This window comes from Epinephelus fuscoguttatus, linkage group LG6, assembly GCF_011397635.1.
Source record: "Epinephelus fuscoguttatus linkage group LG6, E.fuscoguttatus.final_Chr_v1".
In the NCBI taxonomy this organism is placed as follows: domain Eukaryota; kingdom Metazoa; phylum Chordata; class Actinopteri; order Perciformes; family Serranidae; genus Epinephelus; species Epinephelus fuscoguttatus.
Window position 1 is genome coordinate 43468499 of NC_064757.1, and position 12690 is coordinate 43481188.

At 40.4% G+C, this 12690-nt stretch overlaps 4 protein-coding genes across 5 annotated transcripts in view; 1 reads left to right on the top strand and 3 right to left on the bottom strand.

Moving 5' to 3' along the window:
• The window catches only part of ptrh1 (peptidyl-tRNA hydrolase 1 homolog), a 177349-nt gene that overhangs the window by 93636 nt on the left and 71023 nt on the right, over positions 1 to 12690 (bottom strand). The gene's annotated exons all lie outside the window — the stretch shown is intronic.
• The window catches only part of sh2d3cb (SH2 domain containing 3Cb), a 58349-nt gene that overhangs the window by 32039 nt on the left and 13620 nt on the right, over positions 1 to 12690 (top strand). The gene's annotated exons all lie outside the window — the stretch shown is intronic.
• Positions 965 to 10172, bottom strand: LOC125890784 (UDP-glucuronosyltransferase 2A2-like). The gene is made up of 2 exons (XM_049579592.1): positions 10037 to 10172; positions 965 to 2926 (listed from the first exon to the last, which is right to left on the bottom strand). Exon 2 carries the CDS (start codon positions 2910 to 2912, stop codon positions 1332 to 1334), a length of 1581 nt encoding a protein of 526 aa, XP_049435549.1. The 5' UTR covers positions 2913 to 2926; positions 10037 to 10172; the 3' UTR covers positions 965 to 1331.
• On the bottom strand, positions 4756 to 10151 carry LOC125890783 (UDP-glucuronosyltransferase 2B33-like). The gene is made up of 2 exons (XM_049579591.1): positions 10037 to 10151; positions 4756 to 7492 (listed from the first exon to the last, which is right to left on the bottom strand). Exon 2 carries the CDS (start codon positions 7488 to 7490, stop codon positions 5910 to 5912), a length of 1581 nt encoding a protein of 526 aa, XP_049435548.1. The 5' UTR covers positions 7491 to 7492; positions 10037 to 10151; the 3' UTR covers positions 4756 to 5909.

Consider the following 12690-nt stretch of genomic DNA (forward strand, 5'->3'; position numbering starts at 1 on the left):
ACACACCAATTCAATGACATGGCCGATGGTATCAAATTATTTTAGTTAATCACAGATATACGTGTTTGTTAGGTGATGAGGAAATGATGCTGCAGTACAGAAATGTCAAAAGATAAAACATAGACGTAATGCTCATAATAAAGATGTGCTCACACCACACACCACAGGCTAGTATGGTATTATAGTGATATAGCTGTTTTTTTATATAAGAGGTGTAAAAGAAGCCATCTATGTGAAATTGGAAAAACCATCTCTCAGTAGAGGAGGAGGTCTGCGATGCTGTCCTTTCATCCTTGCCCAGGAGACTTAACAGCTTAACCTCTAAAAACAATGGTTGTTCACAAATGGCCTCATGTGACTCCAACGACCACCTTCGCAGCAGGAGTTTCAACGACCGTTGTTGACACACCATTGGAGCACTAACGAACCAATGACATCATTGGCCTTGTGAAGACCTCCTCAGAGTTTAAATACCTGGGTTTTTCCGCACCAGTTTGTCAGACTAGTTCCAGCCTAGTCTGACAAGCATGAACTGATGAAGCCTCTTGGATAAGAGGAGAAACGTCTTCTAAGACAAAACTAAGTCCAGTTGTGTTCGATTCAATTGCCTTGAGATATATTTGTGTTGCATTAGTTGTTTGTTGCATGTCATACCCCTCTGTCCTCAAGTTTCTTATATGTCCACACTGCCATCTCTCAGATAAAGACAAAATGCAAATAGAAAACTCTCTTTAAAAAACATATTAAAAGCTGTGAAACAGTTGGCTGTGATGTCAGACAGTAAATGATTGTGAGAAGTGAACAGAAACTTCAAACACAATGGCAGTGTCCTAATGACAATAACCCAAATTCAGCTATATAATTAGTGTAAGAAGACACCAATAAGCTGCCAGGCTCTGGTGGTTAATACCTGCTTGATACCTGCTTCAAGGAACAAAACAGTAATTTAATATGTCACCATTATTTAAGTTGTTCTTTATTTAACAGAATCAGTACCCAGCTTACACAAAATATTCAGTGTATATGCATTCCAATAAACACATACAGTTGTATGGTTTATTATTTTCTTTTTTTGTGCAAAAAAATCATTTAGATATAAAATGATAACAAATTTTAAGATGTTTGACACAGAACTGGATACTTAGCAAACTAAGCATGAACATTTGTTTCAGTAACCTCAAAAATGAAAAACAGGAAGAAAAATTCTACTCAAAAAACAGCAAAATAGTCAGAAGAATCGTGGATATGGATTAAAGGTGGCTGATTTGACTCGAGCTTTAACGTTTTACCAAACTGTAACTCTAAATACAGAGCAGAACTCTTCACATTCATCATTCCTTTTTGACTTTGCTTCCAGAAAACACTCTTCGCCACAAAAATTTAACCGCACAAATGAAAACAGCAAATACTAGTAAAACAACTGCCAGCAGAAACGCCATCACATCAATTGAGTGGTACTGGATCCAGGACATCTTGTAAGACTCTGTCCTCAGATGTGTTGCTCCTTTGTGCCTCATGACAAACTCGATCCAGAACATGGCCCGGTCCAGTGGTTCCATGGGCTGGTCTCTCTGCAGGTTGGACAGCGCCTTCACTTTCTCCCTGTAGGTTGGGTCATAGAGTACCTCCTTCAGCGCCTCCAGGAAGTTGTCTCTGTTCACAGTTGCAATGTCCAGGACTTTGGCCACACCTCTTACTTTCATCTTGAAGAAATTGTCATGCTGGTCGAACATGAGGGGTAGGCCGACCAGAGGGACACCATGGTAGACGGCCTCCTGTATTCCATTGGTGCCTCCATGGGTCACAAACACTCTGGTCTTGGGGTGACCCAGGAGGTCAGTTTGGGGCAGCCAGTCCAAGATCAAGGTGTTGTTGCCGAGGGTGGATGGTTTTTTGCCTTTGTTCCTCCAGAGCACCTTCTGAGGAAGCTGGGCGAAAGCTGCAGCAATTTCGTCCGCAATGTCATCAGGAAGTTTTGCCACCAGGGTTCCCAATGTCATAACGATGACGCCGTGCTCACCAGAGCTCTGGACAAAGTCCTCTAATTCTTTCGACAGGGGCTTGGAGGGTTTGCATTGAAAGCCTGACATGTAGACGATGTTTGGCATTGTGGGTCGTGGGAACTCAAAGGTAAAATCATTCCTCATCAGCCAGATGTCTGCTGCCTGAAACAGCTCCATGTAGTGTACATCTTTACCAAAGTAACGATGAACAAATGGTTTGTAGTTCTGGTCTGCGATGTACCAAACTTGTAAACATAAGAAGAAATAGCAAAAGACGTTCTTGACTCTCTCGGGAAAGGTCATCTTGTCAGTCAGCTCTGACAATGCTATTGGGACATAGGAGAGTGGGGAAGGTGCAATTGCATGATGGGCCTCACCTTGAACACTCCACCTCACATTGAGGACAATTGGAAGACCCAGACGGTGAGCCAGAAGCACCCCTGCACCAGCTGCAGGGTCTGTCAAAACCACATCATATTTGGCATCGCGGAAGCTCTGCATTAGTTTGGTATTTTCAAACATCCCCCCCACCATCTGAACCACCAGAGCTTGCATCTGATAGAACATTTCCACCATTTCATACTCCAGAGATATAAGAGTCCAAAGTGAAGCACCTGTCCGTCGTAGGTTCATCATTCTGGTTGCAAATGACTCCATGCGTCCCTCATCAAAACCAGCAGGCAATTCCACAGTGATGGACTTGTAGAACGGGGACTCCGGCTGGATGTACCAGCTGTCTGATGTCCTTACCACTGTGATTTTATGACCCTTTGAATGAAGCTCCTCAACGAGGACTTTCATGTTGATCCAGTGGCTTCCATCAAAGGGGAACACCAAGACTTTCCCTCCATTTACCAAGGGTGAAGAGCAGAGCAGCACCACAAGTGCCGCTAAGATCGGTCGGTACATTTCTGAAAAAGATTCTGACAAGAGATGTAAGGATATTAGATCTGTCCTGCTCAACAAGTCTTAACATTTCTTGAGCTCAAGAGGATCCAAAAACCTAACAATTTAACATAAAGAACTGAAAATAGAGAACAGAGTTGTCTAATTTCAAATACGTCATAGTTTAAGAGGTTTGTGCCAACTGTGAGCATCTCTATATTATGCAGTTCTATGGTCCGCTGAAGGCACAAAAACCACTTAGTTATGGCTGGGAAAAGATCATGTTTTGTGGTGTTATCCTGGCAGGAAATGTGCCTGAAAATAACTGCATTTCGTGCAATGTCCTCACGGGAAAAGCAACAGCAGGCCACTAAAAACCACCCACACTTTAAGGTGTAGTGTGTGTGGATTTATTGGCATCTAGCCATGGGGCTGCAGATTGCAACAACTGAAACTTCTAGCGTGTGCCAAGCGAAGGAGAGCTACAGAGGTTGATGCAAAAAAAGTGTGGCAAACTCTGTGGAGGAGGACCCACTCTGTATGGAGATATAAATGGCTCCATCTAAGGTAACGAAAACACAGTGACTCTTAGGGAGATGATTAAACACTAATGAAAACATAGTTATGAATATCACATACCATTTCTGCCAATATATCTAAACTCTAGGGGTGGGAATCACCAGAGGATCCATGATGCAATATTATCACAATACTTAAGTCATGATACAATATTATTACGATTTTAAATATGTTGCAATGTGCCGAGTATTGTGATAAAAATATTTTTTTATATATTGCAATTTATCATCTTTTTTTCAACTGTAAATTATGTCCCCAAAGGAAAACTTTGTCAACATCTGTTTTATCTAATAAGTTTTCAGACTGTTCATCTCACTTCAGTCATTTTTCTGCAGCAAAATTTATCTGGTGGACTGAAAAAACACCTGATTATATAATTCCAGTTTAAAGTTTACTTTGCATTTGCCATATAGATAATTTGTCTAATAAAGAAATCGATACGTGGCACTGTGTGATGATATGATATTGCCACACAAAAATATCCCGATGCTATGCTGTATCGATTTTTTCCCCCCAGACCTACTAAATTCTACACACTGGTCCTTTAAAAGCCACTGGAAAAACAGCAACAGGTTGCTAATACCGACTGGTTTTGTTGTTTGTCAGTCCTGAACAGTGGTCTGCAGCTTGACAGGCATCTTGCCTAGGTGATACGCCATCAGCCATCCTCTCAACCTCACTATGTCACTTTAGAAATGTTGATATGATACGTTTGAAACATACAAATGTAAAGTATTCGTGGTTTGCAGAAATGTACAGCAGCAAGATTTTCTTCTGGCGACTGGGCTGTGATTGTGTTATTTTTGAAGGCAGAAAATACAACTTTGAGTTTTAAAATCCTAACAAATTATAATATGATTGATACATAACAGGACAAAGATGGCAGCATACATTTTTGGCTGGATAAACTATGCATAAAATGTATTAATTTCATGAAATATTTGTTCCCAGTACGTCTCAAAAATAAGGATTGATACATAGTGGTTGGAGAATAAAGTTGTAATCATTATTATGATATGGATAACAATATTTTACAAGGTTTTTATTATGGTTCTGACTGTATAATGTATTTGTTTATGTAAAACACTGAGTCATCATGTTTGTATACTGTACTAAAATGGTCCTGTGTGTATACATCACTGTGTATACTGTATGTATTGTCCAGGATGAAAGTTGTTCATTGTGTTTGCAGACTGGTGCCACACAACGATAGTCGCCAAAGCACATATGAAATAATCACATTTTTGAGAAGCAATTAATTGTGTTACTCAGTTATGCAGTACACAAGTCCAAACTCTTAAAATGCTTTATTAAACTTTTTCTTTTGCACATACAGCTTGCTCAAAATCATTATTTGTACAACATGAATTAGTGGAACAAAAAGATGACAACATCATATTATTACTAAAAATTATAAATGGTATTAAATCATCACCCACCGCTAGTGACAAAAAAATCACAAAATATGTGTCAGTTTTCATAAATCAAGCTCATTTACTTTTATTAAAGCCAGTACAGTGGTTTATGAGAATACAAAAATGTTAAAGAACCCTCCCCGAGTAATTCCTCAAAACCATCCCTGGATGCAGACTAAAAGCTGTTGGCTTGACATAAGATCAAACTTTCCACCCGATAGTATTTAATTATTTACAGATTTTTGAGACATGCTGCTTACCAAACAACAGAACAGAACAGAACAGAAACATGAGGTCTTTAGCTGAGGTTGTTATGTGATATGAGGTAGTGTTTTGCACAGGATTTTGTGAGACTGCAGTGGATGGACCTTGGACCCTTCAGAGGGCTCTGGTGGCATGCTCACCCAGAAGAAAATTTTGTACATTTTAAAGTGAAATGCATAAATCTGGTGAACTCTGGGGGGAAATTAAGAGGCTACAGATCTATGAGGAACTTTGTGCTCTTGTAAACTATTTTTGTATTTCAGTAAATCTGTCTCCACTAAAGTTGGAGACAGACACTGGCATAGCAAGGCAAAGGAGAGAAAAGCACATGTTGTAATGTCGCTCGCAAAGCAATGAAATGTTTTCTTCCGCTTTGTTTTCTTTTGTGAGCACTGGCCCGAATGAGCAACTGTCTGATTATATTTACTGGCCCACTGGCCTGGGTCTGGCCCTTGGGCATTCCCTATTGTTGAACCTTGCATAAACACATTGGTTGTATGCATAGACGTCACCCACTGGCTTGTTGACTCACGTTTTGAAGCCTTGAGTGTGGCATTTTGACTGTTGCCATCTTGGATTTTTGGGGCCAGATGTGACCATATTTGGACGAGGGGGTGAAGCTGTGGAGGAGCAAGGCGTGGATCTGACTCATAGACTGTAGTTACTGTAGACGGTAGCTATATAAAAATGCAGAATAGTTTACTAATGTTTTTTTTTTTTCTGGATCCAGGACATCTGACACAACCAACTTTAAGCACGTTTTTCATTCTTTTTTGACTTTGCTTCCAGAAAACACTCTTCGCCACAAAAACTTAACCGCAGACATGAAAACAGCAAATACTAGCAAAACAACTGCCAGCAGAAACGCCACCACATCAATTGAGTGGTACTGGATCCAGGACATCTTGTAAGACTCTGTCCTCAGATGTGCTGCTCCTTTGTGCCTCATGACATACTCGATCCAGAACATGGCCCGGTCCAGTGGTTTCGTGGGCTGGTCTCTCTGCAGGTTGGACAGCGCCTTCATCTTCTCCCTGTAGGTTGGGTCATAGAGTACCTCCTTCAGCGCCTCCAGGAAGTTGTCTCTGTTCACAGTTGCAATGTCCAGGACTTTGGCCACACCTCTTACTTTCATCCTGGAGAAGTTGTCAGGCTGGTCAAACATGAGGGGTAGGCCGACCAGAGGGACACCATGGTAGATGGCCTCCTGTATTCCATTGGTGCCTCCGTGGGCCACAAACACTCTGGTCTTGGGGTGACCCAGGAGGTCAGTTTGGGGCAGCCAGTCCAAGATCAAGGTGTTGTTGCCGAGGGTGGATGGTTTTTTGCCTTTGTGTCTCCAGAGCACCTTCTGAGGAAGCTGGGCGAAAGCTGCGGCAATTTCCTCAGCGATGTCATCAGGAAGTTTTGCCACCAGGGTTCCCAATGTCATAACGATGACGCCGTGCTCACCAGAGCTCTGGACAAAGTCCTCTAATTCTTTCGACAGGGGCTTGGAGGGTTTGCATTGAAAGCCTGACATGTAGACGATGTTTGGCATTGTGGGTCGTGGGAACTCAAAGGTAAAATCATTCCTCATCAGCCAGATGTCTGCCGCCTGAAACAGCTCCATGTAGTGTACATCTTTACCAAAGTAACGATGAACAAATGGTTTGTAGTTCTGGTCTGTGACGTACCAAATTTGAAAACAAGTGAAGAAATAGTAAAGGACGTTCTTGACTCTTTCGGGAAAGGTCATCTTGTCACTCAGCTCTGACCCTGGTATTGGGACATAGGAGAGCGGGGAAGGTGCAATTGCATGATGCCCATCACCTTGAATAGTCCACCTCACATTAAAGACTAGTGGAAGACCCAGACGATGAGCGAGAAGCACCCCTGGACCCAGCGCAGGGTCTGTCAAAACCAAATCATATTTGGCATCGCGGAGGCTCTGCATCATTTTGGTATTCTCAAACATCTCCCCCATCATTTGAATCAACTTCTTATGCATCTCATAGAACTGTTCCACCAGTTCATACTCCAGAGATATACGAGTCCAAAGTGAAGCACCATCCCGCCGCAAGTTGACCATTGTTTTTACAAATGATCCAAATTGTTCTTCATCAAAACCAGCAGGAGAATTTATTGTTATGGACTTGTAGAACGGGGAGTCTGGCTTGATGTACCAGCTGTCTGCTGAACGCATGACTGTGATTTCATGGCCTCTGGAGTGAAGCTCCTCAACAAGGACCTTCATGTTGATCCAGTGGCTTCCATCACAGGGGAACACCAGGACTTTCCCTCCATTTACCAAGGGTGAAGAGCAGAGCAGCACCACGAGTGCCGCTAAGACCAGTTGGTACATCTCTGAAAGAGATGTGAGAATGTTAGATCAATCCTGCTCAGCAAGGCCTTACAGTTCTTGAGTTTAAGAGTATGCATCACCCTAACTAACAGCTGAACAGATATCTGGATGCTGGACTTGTAAATCTGGACGATAGACTCATTTGCAAACTATGTTTAATGCTTTACAAGACAATGATAAGACTTACCGTGTTGCAGAGGTCCTGAACCTTTTAATGATAAGATTATATTTTTAAAAATGATAGGACGAGAAGCACCATGCAGCTGCAGCTCTGTGTTCCATCTCAAATCTGCAATAAATAAAGTTTTAGATCTTCTCATTTTAGTTTAAGGATCCTCTGAGGATCATTTCGATGCTGGGGTAATTTGCGAAGTCTGGTAAATGGTTAGATAAAAATAGAATATCTTCACAAAGTTCAGGTTTTTTAAGAGACAGCACACCCTGCCATCATCAAAACCTTTAACCAGAGTTTGTGAATTGTCCAGCTCCCAGATGACCCACTAATTGATCCTTAGTAGAACTACAATTTGTTTTTTCAGGAGTACGGTCAGTAGAATTATTAACAGGAGTTAATAGTTCAAACAAACTTCAAAAGAACCAGAAATGTGCTCTGGGTATTGCATGTGTAAAATGGCCTTTTTGTCACCTCAGATTCTTTAAAACTAATTTTGGTGGACAGTTTAGAAGAAGTTGGTGACATTTGAGTTCCCATCAAAGTCACATTGTTTTTGTGTTTGTTTGAAAAAACACAGACCTGAGCTGATGTTAGTCAAAGGAGAAGAGGCACTTATCTAGTCAAGTATAAAGGGACGAATATCCTTCAAAATGGACATTGACAGCAGACATGCACAGGATGGCATCTATGGTCTTAAAGTTTGAACCGCATTTTGGACTTCCATTCAGAGGTCCACATGGACCTTTGTGGACATTGGCAGATAATGACACTTTTGTCATGTTGATCCCTGTGGCTATGCCAATAAGTGTGCAAATGTTTGGTAGCTTATTACAAATTTAATTTCTTAGTTTAATCGATTAAGATGCAGACATAGTGCCTTCTTAGTTTTGCCAGTTGGGAGTAAGACTGTTGTGTGCCAGGCAAAATAGCACCGGTACACATGGTTATTGATATTAGCTGCTGTCAACTTCAGGAACATTTAGCACCCCTGAGATGAACAAATACCACCTACTCACAGTTGAGTGCAACGACTGTCAAGTATGCCAACTAAAAGTTCCAGCAGTGCAGCCAAAACAAAGTGAATGCACGTAACTACAAGGGAAGGAATTTTCAGCAAACAGAGGCACACTGCTCCTAAACTTACATAACAGCCAGAATCCCAAGAAGCTCGATAACAGTCTCCTGATTACATAACCTCACAGAGAATTCCTGCTGCTAATTCTCAGGAGGTTTAGGAAAGCTTTTTGAACTTGGTAGATGTTCTCAGGTTTCACAGCTTTGTGCACATGCACATGTGTTGCTCGGTAATGATAGGTGTTGGACTATGAAAAGGGGAATCAATAGCAGCTGCCTTTTGTATTTACAAGGTCAAAGGTCAGACAAGCCAACACACATGGTGCTAACAAGAATAAGAACCACAGCAGTGAGAATGAAGTTTAGCTTTAGCTGCATAGAGTGCTGCAAACATTATAAAATTAATAAATAATAATAATAACAATAACAATAATAATAATAATACACATTATAGCACATTCAAATTAAAATGTAATCCATAACTCAATTTACATACTAATAGAACTAATAATGTGACCTATTTTTGGCTATAATTAAAAATGAGTACAACGTTTTTTGTGAATTATAAAAAATTTTGGAGACATTGGAGACCTGGGAGGTTTGAGCAATGCATGAAATAGCCAAAATAAATACATGTACATGTTCTCTGTAAAAAGGAACAAAAACCACTCTGGTCCTGACACTTTCTGTAAACAGGAAACAAAATGAGGAAATGTTTTGTGTTGATAGGCATCTGTTTCCAAAATAATCCCTTAATGCTCTTGTTTTAATTACATGGAAAATTTTGCTTTTGAGCCTGGTTCTTACTTAGACATCAGACACTTTGTTTTTAATCTGGTTCCCATATACACAGAATACTTTGTTTTATTTTTTATCTGGTTGTCATTATGTTTTCCTGTTGCAGTGAGTCTGCTCATCTGAACATCCAAACCTGGACATTATTCTGTCTATGAGATGAACTTTCAAAATACAGTAGTTGAGGAACCTGGCTTCAAACAGTGCTCATTCACAGAGTGTCAAAAAGTGCAGTCCTGCTTCTGTTGAACATGTCAGCAGGAAACATCTGGAAGTCGTTAGACTTTGAGACCATGGCATCCATCTGCAGGTTCTCAGGATTTACACGAACGCTCTATGCATGCACTATACATCATAGTTATACGTCATACAACATAAAACACAAAAATAACTGTTAAAATCAGTAAAACTGTAGCTTTAAATCCACATCCCACCAGCCTTATCCCAATCTTAGCCTTTGAAACTCCCACACTGGTCTTGATTCTTTGATCCAAAGACTTACCGGGAGCAGCCAGGTCAACGGATTTCACCTGTCAGCACCAGCTTGTTGTCTGCACATCCAGCCTCCCTCACAGCAAATGGCTCTCTGACTGATTGTCGTCCGGCTCCAATGGTTAAAGCAGCTCAGAGGGTGTTGGCTCTGAGTAGGAGTAAAGTTCAGGGTGTGTGTAGTATGCAGCAGCAGCAGCATGTTGGCTAAATAGGGGAAGAACTGGCTCAATGAGAATCTCCGGTAGCAAACTTGGACCTTGACCATAACATGTAGTAATGAGATAGGACTGATCTGAGGGGGCAGGTTACTGTGGAACAATAGTAAATTAATTTGATGGGATTTGGTGAGCTTTATTTTGTTTGTTTTATTCCTTATTAAATCACGTTTTCTTGTTTTTGTCCTTTCTTTAAACACTATAAATTTTTGGAGCAAGTCTTCATTTCAGTGAGATCGTGATGTATTCATGATTAAAGAAATTGATTATTAAAATCACAGAGGCAGCAGCATTAAACATTAAATTGTACAAGTGAAATGAAAAAAAAACTATGTGAAAAAAGAGGAAACAAGACACATTGGACATGATTAAAATAAAAGATGGCAAAATTTTAAATATATACAAAAAATGTAAGTATGGAGTGAAAGCAGTCAAATTAAATCACTGCAGCTGCATCAGTGTGCATGACATAATGTTAAGGTCATCACGGTGTAACCAGGCAGTGTGCTTTAACATGAACTCCATAACCTCGTTTACTGACTTTGACACAGTTGTTATGACACATGAGTTTTGCAATAGAACACGTGTTACACAGAAGCTGAGGTGAAGGACCAGAGTCCAACTCATCTGACTGACACTCCAGCTTCATCTAACGGGTGTGTCTGTGATATTTTTATGCTTCCGTGCTGGTGATAGACGCGGATGCATTATGTTTTCAGGTTGTCCGTACGTCTGTTCCATTCTGTTCATTTATTCTAAATGCAATATCTCAACTACGCCTTTCAAAATTGGCACAAACGTCAACTTTGACTCCAAGATGAAATGATCAGATTTGCATGGTCATGGGTCAAAGGTCAAGGTGAATGTGACTTGGTGCATCCTATTCTTGTGAACATAATATTTCAAGAAGGCCTCAAGGGAATATCTTCAAATTTGGCTAAAACGTCCACCTGGACTCAAGGATGAATTGATTAGAATTTGGTGATCAAAGGTTAAGGTCATTGTGAACTTGCATCTGTCTCATTCTGGTAAATGTGATATCTCACAAAAGCCTTGAGGGAATTTCTTTAGATTTGGCACAAACGTCCACCTAGACTCAAGGATGAATTGATTAGAATTGGTAATCAAAGGTTAAGGTCATTGTGAACTTGCATCCGTCTCATTCTGGTAAATGTGATATCTCAAAAAAGCCTTGAGGGAATTTCTTTAGATTTGGCACAAACGTCCACCTAGACTCAAGGATGAATTGATTAGAATTGGTAATCAAAGGTTAAGGTCATTGTGAACTTGCATCCGTCTCATTCTGGTAAATGTGATATCTCAAAAAAGCCTTTAGGGAATTTCTTTAGATTTGGCACAAACGTCCACCTAGACTCAAGGATGAATTGATTAGAATTGGTAATCAAAGGTTAAGGTCATTGTGAACTTGCATCCGTCTCATTCTGGTAAATGTGATATCTCAAAAAAGCCTTTAGGGAATTTCTTTAGATTTGGCACAAACATCCACCTGGACTCAAGGATGAATTGATTAGAATTGGTGATCAAAGGTTAAGGTCATTGTGAACTTGCATCCGTCTCATTCTGGTAAATGTGATATCTCAAAAAAGCCTTGAGGGAATTTCTTTAGATTTGGCACAAACGTCCACCTAGACTCAATGATGAACTCATTCGATTTTAGTGGCGAAAGGTCAAGGTCACTGTGACCTCAAAAAAACTTATTTTTGGCCCTAACTCAAGAATTATTCACTTATTACAACAAAATTTCACGTATATCTAACAGGATAAAATGATGAAGTGATGACATTTTATATCCAAAAGGTCAAATGTCAGCTTCACTGTGACATCATCATGTTCTGCATAAAACACTTTTCTGTCCATTACGCTTCGTCATATCTCAGGAACAGAAGAGGAGACTTTTTGTCAGATACTGAGTTAGTGAGTCTAATCTTGAAACTGTGCGGATTGTGATTGCTGGTTGAAGATGTGTGTGAAGCGTCCGTGTTTTAGATTTTGTAGCTTCTTTGCAGCAACATCCATATTTGAAGCATTGTCAACTGACCCCGGCAACATTTGAGTCTGGGCAGACACAGATGTAAACTGCAACTTGACTGGTTTGTGGAAGCAGAACAACAGTGAGGTGATAATTTTAGTTTTGATAGTCTGTAAACAAACAATTAACAAGTAGAGCCTGATATATCTTCTCCCTCTGTGCTGTAGAGCTCCACTGTTGGCCGAAAACTATTAAAATCACATCAGTGAGCTACACTGCCACACTGGGTGACATGCTCCTTCATTACCATGTACACACACACACACACACACACACACACTGTAGTTTAGTTTGACTCAGTGTCACACTTACTGTCCTGCTGCCATAGATACTCATAAAAGCACTAAATGCGAATTAATCCACCGCTGAAAATAGTCCCCAACAAATGCATTATTTTCT

Coding starts and splice junctions, on each gene's coding strand:
- LOC125890783 (XM_049579591.1), bottom strand. CDS start 7,490: ATGTACCAACTGGTCTTAGCGGCACTCGTGGTGCTGCTCTGCTCTTCA.
- LOC125890784 (XM_049579592.1), bottom strand. CDS start 2,912: ATGTACCGACCGATCTTAGCGGCACTTGTGGTGCTGCTCTGCTCTTCA.